Genomic DNA, 20,698 nt, shown 5'->3' with positions numbered 1-20,698 from the left:
ACGCTGAGATTATTTTTACGGGCAGTACATTGCCCACAGGAGCTGTAGCCTGGGGGGGCTCCCGGCTCCCAGGCATCTCACTCAGTGCTAAGTGAAATACTCCACTTTGGATCTAAACCAGACCAAAACCAACTTTCATTTCTCTAAAAAGAAAACGAATTTTCTGTAGGCATCTTTATTTTGTGAAAAACTTCGTATTTTACAGGATTTACTCTTCCAGAAGAACACCGACTGGTTTACAAATGAAGAAAAAAAGGTTATTGGTCTCTAGCCTGAGCTCTTCTACACTGGAATACCCTTAACATAATTTTTAAGGGGAGGGAAACAAGTAGCTTATCCAAAATACTCCATCTCATAAGCATAATCACCCCAGAACGCCGCTCTCCTGAGCCAGGTACCCAGAGTGTGCTCGCAGACTGTTCCCAGCAGTTCGCACCGATAGGAAGCTCTGCTTTTCATAAGCCTGCGCTGCGAACCAACCGCACCGCCCAAGCCTTCCAAGGAGACGCTATGCCAACGGTAAAATCCGTGCTGGCATGAAGTAGATTAATTCCATGCAACTGTTTATGTAGATAATTATGTGAAAACAAGAAAGTGAAAGTCCAAAGCCCTGGGGTATCAACAACAAAATTCTTTGATGAAGAGTTTAATTTATATAGAAATAATTGAATTTATACTGTACTAACACTCACACAACGCAGTCCTAAAGAGCTATCAAACTGCCTGATGGAAACCAAACACTGTGACACCGTGTCGTATTCCCAGGGCTTACAAAGAAGTCTAATACGACGGTTCAGAGAAGGCAAAATTACTAAATCTGTAGTCTGAAAGGAAAATCATCTCTGAAAGGCGGAACATATTCAATATGGAAAACGATGCTTTAAGAAAAGTTCATCATAAATTACACCTGACTAGAAAAAAAAACCGTATCACTGTAAACAGCGCGGTTTGTGAATGACAATGATGCTGAAACCAAGTGGTGCTGAACGTGTAAGCTGAGAAATCAGAATTTCAAACTCATCATCCAAATACCATATAATTTTTAAATACATATATCAAAGGACCATTTTCGTCAGTTTAATGAGTCTGCCTTATACCATCAACCAGGAAATATGTTTTTAAAGTATTTGAAAGTCTGGCATTATTGGGCTTTTAAAGATCATCATATGCTTTAGAAACTAATTTAAATAAAATACTGAAGACTCAATTTGGAGAAAGACAGTTTATTAAGCTAAAGTGTCTATGATACCTTCTTTTTAATAAGATATCAAAAGCACTGCCAGTTACGGAAGCAGGACTATAGTTCCTGACTGAGCTGGCACATCCACATTAAGAACAAATGTAGTATGGCATTTGCCAAGTAAGTAACCAGCCTACCAGCACTCGCTGAGTTTGTCACATCTGAAATAGTACTGTTTTGTTAAGATGGGTGTGGTACTGGTGAAAACTGGTTGGTAAACCATCCCAGTAACCAAGATAGAGGCCATATACATACTTCTGTCCCAGGGCTGTGAGCACACAGGAAGGGGAGGATTCCGAGACATATCTGTATGATTTTTCATACTGCAATATGTTTATTTGGGTGTTTAATCCCACCTGAATTCTTGCTGAAGTGCTCCTAAATTCTGCACCAGACCGCGTGGGCTAGCACTGGGATATCCACCCCACCGCTGCCATTTGTCCTGGGGCTCCGATTTATCCCTCCTCTTCTCTACTCATGGTTTTCAGCACACTCAGGAGTACTCCTCATCCTCCCTTCTCTTTCAGAGACAAAATTCTCACCTTTTCTCAGTCCCCCAGTGAAAGCCATGGTCTCAAACACCCCAATTAGGGGGAGAACTAAAAATAAAAAGAAAGGCTTGTCAAGATTCACGGTAAAGAGATGACCTGGCCACCTTGCTTTTACAACTGCCGCCAGAAATCTGGCTCTTTAGAGGAAATCCCTCAGAGCACCAGGCAGGTCCCTAAAATACAACCAACCATTTTCCTACGGAACTTCACAAATAAGACGACGTCACTGTCCCTCTTTGTCACAATCCAGGATAACGGGACAGGTATTAGCGGGATAAGTAATGTGGATACTACAATTTGGTTTTTGTAAACACTAGACTTTGACAAACTCGTTAAAAAAACTTATTACATTCTTTCTTAAACAGCAGAGCGGAGAGGCCGGCCAAACGTGAACAGCATAAACCCCGCGGCACTGTGCAGAAGCAGGAGACTGGCAGAGAGGAGGAGGTTGTTAGTCTACGAGCCAGATAATTAACTGTGCATTCGAATGGTAGTCTGCAGGCGTACAAAGATGAATGAAAAAGTCCCAACTGGAAATTAATGAGAAAAAAACCCCAACCTGGCACCCAGCGCAGTGTGTTTATGTCTTTACCTATAAAGAGGCACTCAGATGACTCTGCTGCATTCCGCTGAAAGTGATTATTAACCACCTTTTACATCCTCAGTAAATAAAGGCTTTCATCAACTGACCTGTAAGCTTTAGATGTTGTTATCGTTAGTAAGAGTTTTTAGTATTTGATCAATAGCTTGGAAAAAACATTTTCCAAGGCCAAGTTTAATAGTGTAGCGACAATTTGAGTGTCAACTTCCGAAAGGGGGAATTGAAAAACAGATAAACGGATATTACGGAATACTACAGATACTACCGAAAACCAGATACTACTTCACCCCTCTTAGAGGGCATGAAAAGTACGATCAAATATAAACCAGTATTGCTTTTTTCCCTGTAAGGAACAGTACATAATATAGACGTTCTAGAAGTTCTTTTGCCCATTTGCCTTTGCTGTTGTGTTAAAATCCAGCAGTCTAGGTAATCTGAGTATGTTCCTCTGGATAAAAAGTATTTCTGAGGCCACTGACTTCCTACCTGATAACCAGTTTCCAATCCATAGTGTTCCAAGCCCTCTTCCAATAACAAACAACAACCAGAACAGCAAGAACTCTACCTTGCGTTTTGCTTTCAGGAGGAGAAAAAGTCTTTATCATAAAAAGTAGATTCACCCTGTTATGAGCTGGTACCTGGGCTACCACCGCGCCACGGAGCTGGGTTCGCAGCCCCAGAGCCCTTCGCCATGGCACCACCCCGAACGATGGAGGATCAAAGCAATCAGAGTGGAGGCAGAAGTGGCACCTCTGAAGGCAAGTTAGGTCCAATGAACTGTAGGTTCACACCAGTGAATTTCTTTCTCAGTGGTATAGTTTTATATAAAATATAAGTAACGTAATAAACTTTTAAACCATTATTCAAACCTTTAAAATAGGAAAAAAAATGTGACACAGGACCAGACGATAATTTTCGAAGAAAACAGTATGTTCGCGAAGATAAGTAAGTAGCCTGTGGCATTTATGAAATGCTGATTTTCCATCTTAGGAAAGGCACACTAAACCGTTCCTGTATCATTTCCCATTCGTACTTTATATTATACAGATTTGAGATTATGTCACATAAATATTTAGTCAATGTTTTTGCAAATGTTGTAATTTTCATTATTGTTACGTTGTTGGGGAAGCAGAGAAAAAGGTGCTCTGTCCCCAGAGCAGGGGCAGGGAAGGGCAGGGAAGGTGCAGAGATGCCCCTGTTAAGCACAGCTAACACCAGTTTACTTGGGGTCAATGAGTTGAATTTGGGTAAAGAAGGTCACAGGCTTCAGGCAGGACTGGACTTCAAGAGTGTTCCCTTAAGTAATCCTGAACAGATTATTTTCTGCGCCTTTAAACTTCCACAGATGAGGTATTTACCTATTTCTTTTAAAAACATCTATGAAGAAACTTTGCGGCTGCTAGTCTGCATTTTACATAAACTGAAAATAACTTTAAAAGATTCTAAGCTTCTGATTTTGCCAAAAAAAAGGAAGTACTGCTACATAACTATCAACCAAGGAATGTTCATTTTAAACTTTGTTTTTATTTGTTTATTTTAATGAATTTTTATGTACAAAAAAGTATTTGCATGACTTAAAAAAAAACCTTTTTAATTCAGAATGAATAACCTGGAGACAATACGCAGGTAAATTAAGAGACACTGCTGTAACAGACTTCAGGGTGTGACAGGGTAGGTGTAGGCTAGGTTAAATGTTATTTAAATGGAATTTTCTTACTTTTAAGACATAAACATCCCCACAGCAGATCTTCAGACCTCATTGCAGAGGGACAACATTTCCAAAGAGATGCCATTTTCCAGTGTCACGTTCTATACACCCACCAATAACTAGGAGAAGCCTTGTGAGTTTGAGAAAGCAGAAAGACACCCAGCGAACCAGCACTGTCACGTCTGTGGAGGCTGCGACCGTGCCTGCTTACAGCGACGGTTCATCGCTTTGGTACAGAGAAGCTTACAAAAGGAGGTTCACATTACTTAGTTTCCTTCTTTTCCCTTTTAATTTACAAAAGTATAACAGAAATAATTCTTTTATTTTCTCCTTGCAGCCATTACAGACTCATTTTCCAAACTAATATCATCTTCCCATTGTTCAGTGAAGCTGAATACGCTGGTTTTGATCCTGTTTTCCCAATGGCGGGATTTTTATATTCAATATTGAAGTTTAAAAAAAAAAAATCCTGAAGTTCTGATTTCTATGAAAAGTACACAGAAGCAAAAACATGTTAAAACAAATTACTTCTTAATGACCTTGTGTTCTTGTCTTTGTAGGCTTTCATATCGGACTGGTCAAGACACGGCTAATTGCGACACATGCAGGAATAGTGCATGTATTATCTACAGGTAGGTTAAAAATACTAATATTCCCACTTTTTCCCGGGTGAAAGTAATGATTCGTTCACTAACGCAACATCAGTTGTCAACCCTGATTTTTCAGTAACGCAAAACCAGTTTTGAAACAGAAAATAAATTTAACATCACTAAATGAATTAAATTCAACAGACACCTGCTTCCAAGCCTAAAATTTTCAGTTCAAAAACAGGTGATCATGGTCAGTCCCGGTGCTGTAGCTGCGGGGTGTGGTGTGACAAGGCGCGAGCTTCATTTTCACATAGCTACAGATATTTAGCGTTTTCTGTGCAACACGTCACCATAATTCAGATTTCTTTAGCAGTAGGAACCGGGCTCAGAAAGTGATTTTGACAGAGAGACTTTATAGCAAAGAGAACCAGATTCCGCCTGGACAGTTTTATCAGGAAAATGACGCTGCTACCCAGGCTTCTATGTATTTTCACATTAGTGAAGAAGCTTTAAAACCTGCACGGCAGATCCGTCCTGCCCAACACGAACAGCACCCCTGGCTTGTTCCACTCGCGCACCACGCAAGTGAAGGCTTGCGGTACGCGCACAAAAAGCTCCTTTAGCAGACCTGCCGTGAAGGTGTACGCTTCCGTACGGTGACTACAGGTCTCTTCATTACTGTCCAAGAGATTAAAAAAATTACAAACTGCTTAAAGGTTTCGTTAAAGATTTTCTATACTTGCTATGATCTCTCCTTCAGAAGGAAATACTTGGCATTTACTCGCTAGAAAGAGATCAGGTGCAAAAGGCGGAGGATGCCGATTCGTATTTCTCCGAAGCTGAGGTTCCCCTCCTAAAGCTTATCAGCCCAGAGACCCATTATTGGCATGTACTGTATTATAGCGAAGGAGTAACAGGTAGGCAGTGAGCATGGCATGAAGCCATCACGAGTCTGATGATGTGTTTCATACTGACAACTTAATTGTCCTCCTCCATTAGTCTTAAAAAAAACAACTGAATATTTGCATGCGTTGCAGGTAAGATGAAAACAAACGCACTGCGCTGTTATGAGTATTTCAGAAAATCAGGCAGTAAGGGTACAGATGAAAATGTATAAAGAGGACTATTAATTACAGTAAAGATACAAACTAAAATGAAGGTACAAATGTTGGCAGGGTCTGAAAAACAAAGGATTTCACCCCTTAATTCTTTACATGGTCCCTGATTTAGGCAGGAGACCTGGAGCTATTTATACATTATCTCCTAGCTGCCTAGAAGTGAAGGAAAAAGGGATGGAAAACTTCATTTTTTTTCCTCCTTACTAGCTCACTAGAAAAGGGAACAATGCTGTTCCGTGCAGGGGAAGGAACCAATTTATTTATTTGTCCTTTACAGCAACATTTAGAAGCATATCAATAACCAAAGCCTACCGTGCCTTCCTTCTTCTGAGCTCACCCCTGTGCCACTGCTTGCTCAGGGCAACCTGGGAAGGTACAACTTCGCACATTTCTATCAGGGAGACTCTTTTTGTTTCATTAGCTAAAAAAATTCAATCAGAATTTTTTTAAAAATCTTAATTTCTAGTCAGCAGATTTAAAGTTAGGGAACTTGCCGGTTTCTACCTCTTAGATTCACTGCAAATGAAATGAGTCCAGAAAGGCAGATTTCAGGTGTTTCCCTACTGACAGGCTAACAGTGTGGCAGGCAGGCCCAGCTCTTCTGGATTTCCCACCAGAACAGCCATTTGGACTGAAGCTATCGATGCTGGGCGTTCGCCTAATGCGATGCTTCCAGGGGAAGTTTTAGCAAAAATCAGCTCAGCTTTTTGACAGATTAGGAGAATATATGCTGCAGGCAAGAAGTCTAAAACCAGAAGACAGTGCAAAACAGGGCAACTGTGAGAAGACTGAATTACTAAGAAAAGATAAGTAGCCAGAAGGGATAAAAAAAGAAATTCACTGATAAAACTACCACTAAGACAGACTGCCTTGTAGGAGCTTCTGCTCCTCCACAAGTCAAATACAGCAGCGAAACCTCCGGAAGAAGTGCAGCATTTCATTAGTCAGGATGCTAAAGCTACTCTTAAATCTAGATGCAGTGATGCAGGCCGCACCTTTCCAAAGGCTTCGCCTGACAAGTGCTGCAGAGTGTTAGCGACTTCTCTTTCAGACAAAACACCTTTTAGGAACAGAAATTACAACTCGGATGAAACCCTTCAAGGTGCACTGAAAACCTGGGTATCTCTGAGGGCACTGGACCCTGCCAGCCGGTAAATGCCAGGTGTCAGGGCAGGCGGATCACCCTGGCTGACCCACTGCGTGTTCCACAGACTGCTTTTATAGCATGCTCCTACTCGGCACCCTCCTCGGTCTGCAGCTCTTTCACCCCGGCAGTAGATAGGGGAGACCTAAGGAAAATATAACCAATACCCTCATGGGACAAAATCAATAATTTCAAGAGAAATCTTTAACGTCTCCATAATTGGTGCGTTTTTTGGTTTTTTTTTTTTAATATGATTCAAATTTGAACACAGTAACATTAAAAAAAAAATATTCAGAGCTCTTTCAAACCTTTATTTTTAGGTTGCAGTAAAACAGCATCTTAGAGGAAGGATTAAGTTGCCCTACTGACTAACCCAGCTGCATCCTGTAATGTCAAGTGTCGCACAGATGAGACGCTAGAATGCAGGAGCACTCGATGTAATTAAATTCTTCCCTCTTAAGATGACTTTTTAGAATATGAATACGACGTAGCACATAAGCTAGAGGCAGCGCAGAAGGTGACAAAAACCCACTGTTATACTTTAAGGGGTTTTTAACGTCTTTTTAGTATCAAAAATGCCAATAGTGTTAGTACACATTCTAAGGATAGGGTTTTGAGCATACAATTATTTTGCATATGACATTTACATTTTTTGCTAAGATTCCAAATCTATTTTTATATTATTTTGTCTTTATATTGAAAATAATATAGTCTTCTTAAAGAAAAATGGAAAACGAGGTAATTTTGTCTTTTTTTTTTTTTTTAATAACTAGGAAACTCATCAGACATTAAACACTATTAAAAAGACAAGGTACCAAAAACTTCACCGCTCTAGCAGTCAATAGGAAAAGAAACACATCTAAATTTGATTCCCCATTTCCCTCAAAATTCTACTTGTTTCTGCTAGGAGAAATACATTCAAGAAGTTGTCAGAAATTGCAGACACAGGAGTCACCAACACCTCCTCCCGCTGCACGAGAGGAGCCCCGTTAACCGCATCCCCCGGCTGCAGCACACCGCAATTCACGGCTCCCAAATAAACACCCGCTCGGCCGCTGCTCGGAAGAGGGGGAAGGCTTGAGCCGTTACCCGAAGGCTTCCCCAGCCTGCGGTCACTGGGATTTTGAGAACAGGATCAGTCGTGCTGCATCTTATGGAGCTCTAGGCTCCAACACGGCAGGAAAACTTTTATTGGGCAACACCATTACTGTCGGTTTTAAAGCCTGAATATAAAGTCCCAACTCCATATAGCAATAGTCTGAAGCAGTCAGTAAGAAGTATTCGGCATCGTGTCTTTAGAGTAATGTCCAGGCAGTATTTAAATAGTAACAAAAGTAGTAAAAATAAACAACCACTTTATCAAATGTTAATCTGTGTCAAATTTTAATCCATTCCGTCAGCATCAATATCTCATAAACCAAGGTCAGAAAACAGTTTCAAAACCATCTTCTACAAACTACAAGACAAATTTACAAACAAAAGACAAACTTTTACATCTGTCTTTTACAAACTAACGCAGATTGACTGCATTATAGAATCATAGAATCATTAAGGTTGGTAAAGACCTGTAGGATCATCAAGTCCAACCCCAACCCAACACCCCCAGGCCTCCTAAACCATGCCCTGAAGTGCCACGTCTACACGTCTTTTAAATACCCCCAGGGATGGCGACTCCCCCACCTCTCTGGGCAGCCTGTGCCAGGGCCTGACCGCTCCTACAGGGAAGAAAACTTTTTCCTAAAATCCAACCTAAACCTCCCCTGACGCAGCTTGGGGCCGGTTCCTCTTGTCCTGTCACTGGTGACTTGGGAGCAGAGACCAGCCCCCCCCCTCACTCCAGCCCCTCTCAGGCAGCTGCAGAGAGCGAGAAGGGCTCCCCTCAGCCCCCTCTTCTCCAGGCTAAACCCCCCCAGCCGCCCCCCAGCACACTTGTGCTCCAGACCCTGCCCCAGCCCCGCTGCCCTTCTCTGGACACGCTCCAGCCCCTCCAGGCCCTTCTTGTCCCGAGGGGCCCAAACCTGAGCCCAGCATTCGAGGTGCAGCACTAATGCAGATTTCACTGAAAATTTTAAGGATAGAAAGTAAGTTTTATTAGCGTATATTGTCTGGACAAAGCCAACTGAAATACTGCAGTGTAGCAAAATCTTGCTGTTAAGAAGTTGCATTGATAAGCAGAAACTGTACCAATTCTATAACACCCAAAACCCACATGCTCTAAATCTTCACAGCCTGTGTTATTCTGTGATTATCTTTTACTGGAACTGCCCTTTCTGCTCCTGTTTAAATTACCATCCCTTGTGAATTTTAATCCTTGAACAGAAATCCATATGAGAAAAAGAGTCTCCCGTTTAATATTTTGTGCATTATTCTAAGGCTTTTATCGCAAATTGTTTCTGTGAAGGAGCATCTTGAGGAACTCATGCTAGACTTCCCGTTAGTCAGAAAGGTCAGAAGTACTCGGTAGCTTTTACAAGGCTACTTCAGCTTCTGGAAGTAAACTTTTTATAGATCAAATCACTAGCCAATATCTGCATAGGGGGAACAAACAAGTTTAGATCAAGATCACGCTGTTGTAGTTCTTGAGGGGAAAATTACTCAAAGCTCAGTCGATGACTATTTTGACTACTTTTTACTCCTTTGAAATTTTGAATTAATATATGCTGCTTTTCAGTATTTAATCTTGGTTTTGGTATTGAAGTTCTTCAAAGGTGCACTCCAACTATTCAACAGAAAATGTATTAATAGAATCTATGAAATTTAACTCTCAGTACAACAGCGGCAAATGAAACAGGTTAAAATCATGGTGATACAAGTTAACTAGCTAGCGCAGAGCCCACATGGAAGGAGTTCACTTGTAAAGGTTAGATGTAGTGATAATTATTAAAATTAATAAATACGGCAATAAAAAGTGAAAATAAGACAAGTAGACATAAATTCCTAAGATATCATCAGTTTAGCAAAAGCAGGTAACTAAATGATGATAACAGTAATTTTCATCTTTTTGTTTCCTACCCGCATTAATTAACTTACATTCTTTCCCATCTTATCTCTAGACTCTAAGATGCTTAGTAGAAAAAAATAGATCTTAATGGCTTGCTAACGCTGGCAATGCTTTTGATCCTCGGCATTTCTGACTTTCACGTTGAAATAGGAAATCTAACAGAGATCGCTTAAAAGTGTATGAAGCTAATTTTTGAGTGATTAGCGTTTATCTGGATCGCGTTCTTCCAAGATGTGGCATGCACTAATGCCATGTCATCCAGGTAACGTGTCCCAGGAGATGCTACAATATTCTTTAATTCCTGCTTCACCTAGCCTACTTAAACGCAAAGAGTTAAGCTGCTCTACAAATGCTTGCAGGATTCGGGCCTTAACATCACAAACTAGGTAATAACAAGGTAAACAGAAGGGATGTTACTGAAATGAGAAAGGCTCAGGCTGAGTAGAAGGAGAAAGGTTTTCCCTCGAGGCAGAAAGAGAGGGACAAGCTCCATCCTTGGGGGTTTCGTGGGACAAGTGGATAAAGCCCTCAGCAACCTGGTCCTCAACCTCTATTATTCCGATTCTGTGATCTTACGAGTAACCAACATATCCAATCATGAGCATCTAATGTCTTAAAATGATTCACGCTAATAACGTGTGACTGTGTTAGAAAAAGAAGAAAACCCATACGTATTTCTAAGTGTGTTGCTAGATACCCTCCCACAGTCCATATGCCTAAACCCAAATGGCTATGACTCCTCAAACTGTTTTCAATCCCTTACAGAGCAACAAAATTAGATAAAGTTTGCTCTACTGCCAGTATGCAAAAAATAAACTCATTAACATACATTCTCAAAAACATTAAAAAACCCATGAAGCCAAAAGGAGAATCACACCAGTCCCTAATCCGCAGCGCTGGGATTTAGAAGACGGGATTAGCCAGAGAGAAGCAGCCTGAGCGAGGCGGCCACCTCGTGCGCGTGCTTTGAGCGAGGTGCCCAAATGTTACACCCCGCCTCTACGTCACCCCCTTTATCATGCAACGGGCCCTACGTACGTCGCTGGAGCACCTCTCGAAAGCACTGTATTTCACCCGCACGCGCTACAGAGCACGCGCACGCACAGGCAGGCTGAGCCACACAAACCCCGAAGCACCTCTGCGATGTTCTCAGGGCCTCCGAGGCTGGCTGGAGGCCAAACCCTGCGGTGATCGGTGCTGCTGTACCATCCAGGCTCAGTCAGAAAGCGGGGCCGTTCTTCCCTCCTCTCCCCCAGGGCTTCAGGCACCAGGCACGCAGCCCTTCGCTGACGAGCAGCTATGCAATACATTTTGTTTCTGTTTCTTTCCCGATTACAATTCAAATTCTGCACAGAAAAGGGTTTAGTTCCAGGTTTGTCCTGGGGTACTCGGTATTGCGGTACGCGAGCCTCCGCTGTTTTCCAAACGCGGTAACCCCGTTTCACAAACACGAAACGCAAAGGCTGGGGGACACTAAGCCCAGAGCAAAGCAGGGAAACCCCACAGAGGTTCCTGCTGACTTCAATTCCAAAATTGACAGTTATATTTAAAAATAATTTTCAAGGCAGCATTCAGCTGCCCTACCGTCACCCTCTACCTTTTTGAACACTTGCCTCACTCGCCATAAACCCAACTTCCATAGCAAGTCAGTGGCACTTCCTAGGGACAAAATTAGATCGTGATCCACGTCTCAGCAAAGCTCCTCGAGTCAGTTCAGGGCACATCCATGCTGTGCCAGAAATAACACCAGGATCTGGGAAATGGGAAAGGAAGCAGGAAGAAAAATATTTAAGAAAAACTCTCATTCTGGGTTCCCTCTGCAGTGGTATCGGTCCCCAACAGAAAACCAGATGACAGGAAAAGGAGGCCCAGGGTCCTCCATTCCAGGGCTCTGTCAAGGACAGGCTAACGTAACTTAAGAGCTGCAGCTGCCAAGAGATGCTTCATCAGGCCTGGTCCAGACCCATCCCACTGTGGAGGAATTTCAGATTTTAATTACAAAGTTCTTGCCTGTGTTTAATGAGCACATCAAAATAAAAGTCTCAAAGGTCTGCTATTTGATTTTATTTGGCCAGATTTTCATGGAAATGACATCTCTGCAAACACGTATATACAGGCAACTGCCCCAAAATGTAAAGTTTCTGTTGTAAAACTTGCGAGTATATGGTTGTTTTGGGGAGAGAACCCAGAAAACCAGAATATTTATCCCAAACAAAATCCTACTGCTTAGACTTGTTCACAAAAAACAGCCTACCTGTTTGCAGTGGAGTTTCACGCGTAGGAAAAAATTGAGATAGGCACTGAACATGGAGAAACTCCAACCCAGTGCTCCAAATCTGGCAATACTGGAGGTAAGGCAACCTTTAGTACGTCTTTATCAGATGCGTCAGGCAAACATTGTGACGCTAGGGGTACAGAATATTTAGATTTGTCTCTTGTTTTTGTAGAGACCATTCACAATTGTCAGTCTATCAAAAAATATTATTTCATCAAAGGAAAAATGCTTCTGAAGCCAATAATGATGATTTCCATCACACGTAATGCTGGAAGAACATAACTCCATAAACTTAGCTGGCGAGGACTATCATGGGGAGGATTAAAGAAGAGACAGAACCAGACAAAGTTTGAAAGTGAAAAGAGCCATAAAGCGTAGAGAATATTTCAAGAGAAGGTCATTTTGAGAGGAAACCTATAGATACTTGAGCACAAAAATAGCAGTAAGCAAAACAAAACAGTCAGAGCTGTGACAGGTGACAAAATCAAGTTCATGAATGCAAGAACTGGAAAGCCAGAGGACATCTGAAGCTCTAGAACAAAAATACAAAGTCTTGCAAATACATAACACTTGCTGAATTTAATGGTATTTTGTATGTTCGATATGAAGGCCAAAAATAAAGTCAGCTTCAGCTGATTTAGAAAGATACATGGAAAATCAGAGAATAAGGTTTTGGTGTTACTACCGCTGCACAAACAGGTATACGCCAACACCTAGGCTTGCAAGCAAACTGTGTGCCTGAACGGAGCGGTTACGTTAAAACCCTACAACGCTCGGCCAATCGATCTTGATAAACAACAATCAATTATTCTGCAAAATTTAGTTGTAAATCCTAAAATAATATGGATGTTTTCCATCATCCTCTTTATCCTTTTCAAAAGTAAAGTATTTCTTTTTGATGTAAATAGCTGAAAGACAGCCTGAACTGTGCCACAAATGGTTTCATGCAGCAGAAAATGATAATAACGTGGGGTTTGTCATACGGAGTAGATTTTAGATGGTTTTCTCTTGAGGTCTGTCTTTAATAGCAATTGATTATGAAAAAAATTATTCTGTTCAGCAAGGGTTTTTTTCTTTAAACAACTTACCTTTTGCATCAATTTCAAGTAGCTCTTGAGAGAGCTCCCCTGCAAAAATCACATTTTGAAAGAAGTAGAAATGAATTCTGCCAATGCCAGAGCTGAAATGCTTTTTTTCTCCAGAATTTGTACTGAGAATCAAACCAACTAGAATATATGTCAAATTCCGCACAGATTCGCATCCCACTTTAAATGAGATTTAGACAGCTCTTGGAGAAGAATCTATTTCATGCCAAGATTCTCTCACTGTATTACTGCAAGCGTGTATGTGGTGGGGCATTCACAATCAACCAATATCCCAGTCTCACCACAGCATTCACGCTGCGGTTATCTAACCTACTGCTTTTGGTAGCCAAACTGCAAGCAAGAACATGGTACCAAGCTGAAGACGGCACTGTCCGTTAACGAACAAGGACTGATATTAGATCCATCAGCAGGCTTGTAGCGTGCTTCTGCAGTACCAGGATACCCAACACAAGCACCTCCTGCAAACGCAATATTCAAAGGCATCATTGTAGCATATAGCTGAAATTTTAAAAATTATCTTCTTCGATTTGGAACGTCGTTTTATTGCTTAACAGCATGGAAGTGGGGAAAATATTTTGAATATTTAAGCTCTAACCTAGCGTAGTTCTCTCCTGTGCTATTAGAAATTTCATCCAACTCACTGAAATGCTGACACTTCTGCTCAGAACACGTTCAGCAGTTAAACTAGGCACAGCCAGATGCAAAAAAAAAAACCACCATACCCCTTTCCAGGGCTTCGCTGGAAGTCCTTGTAGGTAGCTTCAGCTCTGCAAAAAATCAAAGTGCAAAACTATGCCAAACTTCCCTCAGCATCTTTGATTCCCTCTCTTCCACCCTGAGAGGAAGATAAAATCCACCTAAATCAGCCGATGGCATTAGAGGGCGTTACGTGCTCCGTTTGCACAGGCTGCGGCACTAAAGTCCACCAAAACTTCCCATGACTTCTGCTACTCCAGCTTCTTGGAGAGTTTCCTCTGAAGTGGCCTCAGCTGTTCCGTACTGAGCGCTCGCACGCATTCAAGGTGGGTGCGACTCCCCTTAAGCTAGGCAGGAGGAGTGGTAATAAACGTTTAAACCAGGAGTGAAAATATGGAGCAAACTTCTCTAGCAAAGCAAACTTCTCTAGTGGTTGCCGCCAAAGAAGCAATGGCAGAAATGACTCAGAAGACATATTTAACACTTATTAAAGTGAACTGACATCCAGGAGCAATAACTTCATGTTCGTGCAGACATCAGTAGCAGACGTAGTCAGTGCAGAGCCCAAGAAACCTCAGCAGCAGGGGTGGAAGGGCAACCTCCCGAGTGCCCCAGCAGATGCTTTCACACACAATCTTCGCCTCAATCATTAACTGTTTGGTTTAAAATATCAAGCAAAAGGTAGGGAAGACATAAACTAGCCCCAGTGTCTAAATTCCCTTAATTTCACCCCATCTTCTAAATTGATCCTCTGATATCCAGGTGCCACATCACAGCGTGAGGCATGAGCCAGGATGAAAAGCCTCGGTGCGGAGCTTGGCCACAAGCTGCTGTACAAATTCCACTGAATCATGGAAGGTTCAGGGGATTTGTAAGTGGCCTCTGTTGGGTTTCGCGTATCAGACAGAATTAACCTTTTGCTGAAATTTATCATGTGGTTCCTTGGTTTTATAAGGTAAACTTGGAAGGATCGGTAGCACACGCTGTTGAAATAAGGGTTGTTATTTCATCTTGTTTCTTAATTGCCGGCACGATTCTGTAGGCGAGACAGTGTTTAGAATTCAGGAGGGGTATTTGAGAGCCTCGGTGTATTTTTTTTAACGCAAGCTTACGTTTACATGAGTGTTTCCCTCATTTCTATTACATTTTAGTAGCAATGGAACACGCACGTCCACACCAGCTACTGCTGAAACAGGTCCTCTCCCTTTTACCTACAGCTCTGGTCAGCTCAACACACAGATGTACATCATGAGATGTTTTTGTCTCAGCAGTCATTTAGAGCAGGGTCAAGCAGACTCTATGTCATTATCATCATCAGATGCTGTCAGCATATGCTAAAGGGTTGCACTGTAAAAGAGAATTGTTCTTTAATTTCTTTATTTTTCCCATGTATGCATACGAGGCTACACATATGGCAGCAGTTTGGTGAAATTAATCTAACTCAGGGTAAAGCTTACAATAAACAGCTGAGGTGAAGAAACTCCCATGACAGCCTCGTTGCTTCTGGGCAACCCATCAGCCTTCCTCCGGAGCGGAAGGATGCACATGCCTGGCTGCCACCCTAACCTCCCAGACCGTGCAGAAAGGAGGGGGAACTGAGCCTGGGAGCCCTCTGAAAGAGCATTTCTCCACAGCGATGAGGGAAAAAAAGTAGTATTTCTGGTTTCCAGTCACTTCACAGCACACTTCTACTGTAATCCTCAAGGCTCCCCCCCAAACAGGAGGGAGAAGTTTTCACAATCCCATTCCTATTTCTCCTTTGCAATATGTCCTTGTTTGACCTTTCTCCCCACCCCTTTCACTTTTGGTGCCAGAAATGTGGAGATCTCATTTAAACATTTATTTTCTATTTGAAATTTATAAATTAAGCAGTTGTAGATCAAACATTGGCTTAATTGAAATCTTTCTATTATTATAATATAATAGCTAATTGCTTTTTTTCTTCCTGTTTTTAGCGTGGAATTGGATTTTAAACAGCAAGAAGATAAACTACAGCCAGTTTTGAGAAAACTTCATCCTATTGAGGAAACTCAGGTTGCACCTTTGCCTTATTCTCAGGAGAGCTACTCCTCCACTCCCAAGCAAAAATCCAAAACTGAATCAAAAAAGCATGGAAGATGGAAACTCTGGTTCCTTTAACCCAAGTCCATTACATGTGGAGTTCAAGGCCTTCTTTGAAAAATATTTGGAGTTCTATCAATCATCTATAACGGGATCTTTGTAGACTGATCTGTGTTACCGGCCAATGTAGTTCTGACCATTCTGGCAGCATTCAGTTCTCACCGTATGTACCAAAAAGGCCTTTGTACCTATAAACTAACGCCCAGAAGCAAGGCGTTAGGTAATACCTTGCCAACTTTTATTTGCAGTTCACCAATGTGGGATGTAAAACCTGAATTGGAATTTGTACAAAGATGGAAAGTAAAACTATTTCCCCCTGCCCTTAGATCCGAAAGCGTCGCATTCTAACCTGTTAAATTGTAGGCTGTCATCCTGTACACAGCTAAATATCACTGTTGTTTTAAAGCCTTTTGGGGGTTTGGTTTATTGTCTTTAAACAATGAGGGGAAAAAAAAAAAAACAGGCAAGCGACCCTTGTATTTGCAATGGTCTTCAGTTTTACAAATCCATGTTGATCGGGGAGTGCAGTTTTCAGCACATATATCCTGGACAAAGCACAATTTTTCATGTGGTCCAAGACCAAGAATAATCTCTAAGATGTGACTCTATGTATATTTGCCTTCATGCGATGTAGACTTCAACCGAGCTATCACACTCCGCCAGCGCACCGTCATTTCTAATTTAGCTGTGTCCTCATCACCAGACGAACACGTTTGCTGCTCATCTCCAAGGGGCGAGGGGCTAGAAACCTCCCAAAGTCAGGACAAGCCTTTAACCGCACCGAGCTGACAGGGTCACGGCTACGGGACAATCGTCTGTCCTAGATCTCGCTTTCGGTCTTTTGGTACCCAAAAGGTCTAAACGACACATTCTGGCACAGAAAAATAACCCAACCCCACAAATGGAACAAAAGCTCTACGGATTGCTGGCATTTGCCATAATTTAGTATCTTTTTGTAATGCAGTCTTTGGAAAACCTCGACGCTATTGCAGACGGCACCAGAAAATTTATAGTACGAATTACGCTTTGAAACCTGTTTCGAAGGAGCAGTAATTTTAAATGCTATTTTAGTAAGCTTCTCAGATGGGTTTCCCAATATATTATAATTTATATCTCAATCTATTAATTGTACTTGCTGACCAACACACTTAGGGAAGAGATGTGAATCACTTTTTCCTTTTGTTTTTTTTTTTTTTTTCTTTTTTTAAATGACATTTAAAATTTTGCTCTTAATTACAAACTGCAACTTTTTCCTTTAAGTATTTGCTACTGCCATTAAACTTGCATCTAGAACAAACGTTTGTGGAAAAAATTTCTCATGCTAGAAGCGGCCAGGGAGAGGGAACCTTGTCGTCTCTTCTTTTTTTTAAGGATTTAAGAGAATTTGAGTGGTAGCGTCACGTGACACACGGGTTTACTAAGAATTGGGTTTGAAGTTGCGTACCCAGCGGTATCAGTAAGATACAAATTCTTCAGTCTTTAGGTGGAAGAGATGCAACCACCAGCAGAAGAGTTTGCACACACTAGAAAGTCTGAAGTGTTTTCATTTACACTTTTTCCTCTTAGCTCAGCAACAAATCCATGACTGAAGAAAACGTGAGGGAGATAATTCCCCCCCCAAGCAAAGAGTGGGAAAAGGAAGTTAAAATGGGAACAGAAATGCAGCAGGTGTCTGTGTCCCCACCTCAACATTAATTTCAGCGTGCTGTAATGTGAAAAAGTCACCTTTGCAGTAAACCTTCAAGAGGGCTAAGAGTTCTTGTACATAAGCAAATAATATCCTGAAATAGGGTTGTGAAAGCCAAAGGATTAGAGAAAGTGACCCTGTGTACCAGGAAGCGCAATTGTTTCATGTGGGAAAAAATGTGCTTCATATATTTTAGACCATTTTTAATTGAAAATAGAAAACTTTACAAGGCAGCCCACCCCACGTGTTCCCGAAACCCAAGTTTTTCCAAAAGAGACAATATTTTTTTCCCTAAATGGAAAGAAACATCAAATACGGACGTAACAAGGAAATACAACAGTATTCAGCATTAGTTTAAACTAGTGTTAGTAATTAACGAACTCATCCATGCTAAAGTCTTTGGGTTTGGGTTTTTTGTTGGGCGTTTTGTTTTGTTTAAATCCAGCATCTCTCCCTGGCAATCGGTCACGAATCGGCAGTGTCGCCGAATCAGCAGCGTTCCCCATAGCCCTGTTCTAAGCGTTCTTGCGGGCAGGGACCCCGACACAAAACCGAACCGTTCTGCGTGGTTACTGACTCATGCGGCCGCCAGGGTTCTGTAAGCATTTAAAATGATAGAGGAAAATTCACTGGTGAAACATGTAAGAGCTAAAAGGGAAAGTTCTCACGGCGTGTTCTGTACATGTCCAGGCTATTTTCTTAAGAAGTTGCAAATTTTTAATTTTTTACATTTTTTTAAAACTGGAAAAGCTAACATACATATAGTCTTGCTTAAAATTACATATCGTGTTCTATCGTACCATACAATGTAATTTGTAATAAAATGTTTTTGCAAGTGTGTAAAATGTATCATAGTGTATTACATTTAGAATCACTCAGGCTCAGGTTAGATATAGACACTGAGAGAAAAACCTAATTCTTTAGAGCTTTTAGTTAAATGTGACTGACAAAGCTATTTTCACCCTGAGGTAGAAGATATTATAACATGCAGGTATGAGGTTAGGACAAAGAAAATGCATCTTTACTTTCAACGTGGCACATAAGGTAGCTTTGCTGAATTCACTGACAATACCCTGCACTTTCTTACACTGATTTGCTATATGCACTTCTCCCATATCGTGCTTTAAAATACACTTTAGTCAATAAATACTGCAGTGATTTTTATGACTTGCTATTTTCTGAGTCCGTAGAACTTCCATGAAGCAACAGCTACATTCATTGTTTTAGGACTATTAGGAAACACTATTCATGTGAGTATCACTTGTTTTCTTAAAGAAAAAAAGTCACTGTAAAAAATAGTTTTAAAAAAAATCAGGAGAAACTGAAAAAAAAATCATGATTAAAACTGAAAAAATCCTACCATCGGTACAAAGTGTTTGCTTTTTCTTGCTTAAGATGCAAAACCACTGTCTATGCCTTTAATCTCACTGTGTTTTAAAGGTTAATCACTTCTTCAAAATCCAGTAGGTTCATTTTCAAATCAAGTACGCCATTAGATTCTACCATTTCTTTAGCATCTCTCCAAGAGCGCTACTGGAATTTAACTGGATTGCCACTAAAAATTGCAACTGCTCTACCGACTCAATTCTGTTCCAGCAGAACGAAATGGACTGCATGAAACAATTTTCAGTATTATTTCAGCATCCATAAAATACACCCATGGCTTACTAAAGTAACTGGAGTGCTAGAAATTTGCCATCAGCTTGTTTAGGCGAACGCAGTTTGCTCCAACCACCACCGGCAGGGCATGCTCCGTACCCCTTCGCTGCATCGGTGGTACGACGTTTTACAACATAAAAGCAGCTCAGTATTAGTGATGGAACAAAATCACGGCCATCGGTCAAAAACTACCACTTCAGTTTTTGTGAGATCAGTTTGCAATACGTAATTTCAGATGTTTTTTGAAAGATAAGAAAACATGCAATTCAGTAAAACAAAGTATAGTTTTTTACATTCGAGAAATCTGGTGAAGAAAGTGACGCTTCCTCCTGACATTTTGGAACCCATTAACCCTCACCTTGACAGATTTTAAGGCAGAGAAAGACAATTTATATCTGGCTTCAACCCCTAAATAACATTAGCCCCAGAACTCTCTCCCGTGACCCTCAATAACTCCTATTTTACTTAGGCTCATATTTTACTGCCTTCCAGAAAGACATCCTGCCTTGAAGACGCCAAGAGACGGAAATTTCCACCACTGTCTTTGTCTGAGCGTTCACTTCCCACATCAGTGGCATATTCTCTGCTCTGCCTCACACTTCTCACCCCCAGTGCTGTCACCAGCTCCTCCTCTTTCCTCTGACAGGCATCGTCTTCACCCTACACAGATTCTCCTTCACCACCACCAAGGGGCACCTCTAAATCTTCTTTCTGTTTACCTCAGATGGTTTTCACGTCTCGCACCACAAATCACTTACTTCCTCTCCTTTCTGATGACTTCTGCAGCATTTCGGTTTTGGTTTCACCACATCCTTGTTTCAAAGTGTAGAAGGGGGGGAAAGGTCACGTGGGAAACGCTCCGCCCATCAGGAAAGTCAAAGTCCTCTCCTGTCCATGCTGCCTAGTCACACAACCCAGGAGAACCTGAAATAGCCTTTTCTTCCCTGGCAGAGCAGGTGTTCGCACTGACTTTGTCCACCACATTCCACTCCGGGTTTTTCAGAGCCACTGCTCTTAAGGACAGTCTCCTGGGAGTACGGCCACTGCCTACACTTCGCTCTTCCATCTACGAGCTACATGTTTTTCTGTACCAAAATGGAATTTGATTTGTTCCACCAGAGAAAGGAACCAAGACAGTTCATAGACAATGATCACGCAGTTGCACAGATCTGCCAGCTGAAGCACCTCCCAAAAATTGCAC

The 20,698-nt window shown here is 41.5% G+C and overlaps 2 protein-coding genes across 3 annotated transcripts in view; one reads left to right on the top strand and one right to left on the bottom strand.

Moving 5' to 3' along the window:
* INSYN2A (inhibitory synaptic factor 2A) overlaps positions 1 to 19,184 on the top strand; it is a 49,975-nt gene extending 30,791 nt beyond the window's left edge. Inside the window, exons 3-4 of the mRNA XM_064464380.1 lie at positions 4,661 to 4,732; positions 15,986 to 19,184. Of these exons, the coding sequence (XP_064320450.1) occupies positions 4,661 to 4,732; positions 15,986 to 16,169 (256 nt within the window). The 3' untranslated portion in view covers positions 16,170 to 19,184. The remainder of the gene's footprint in view (positions 1 to 4,660; positions 4,733 to 15,985) is intronic.
* The window catches only part of DOCK1 (dedicator of cytokinesis 1), a 316,638-nt gene that overhangs the window by 190,230 nt on the left and 105,710 nt on the right, over positions 1 to 20,698 (bottom strand). The gene's annotated exons all lie outside the window — the stretch shown is intronic.

This window comes from Phalacrocorax carbo, chromosome 12, assembly GCF_963921805.1.
Source record: "Phalacrocorax carbo chromosome 12, bPhaCar2.1, whole genome shotgun sequence".
Lineage (NCBI taxonomy): Eukaryota > Metazoa > Chordata > Aves > Suliformes > Phalacrocoracidae > Phalacrocorax > Phalacrocorax carbo.
Note: the sequence above shows the minus strand (reverse complement) of the source record. Positions and strands in the feature narration are given on the sequence as shown.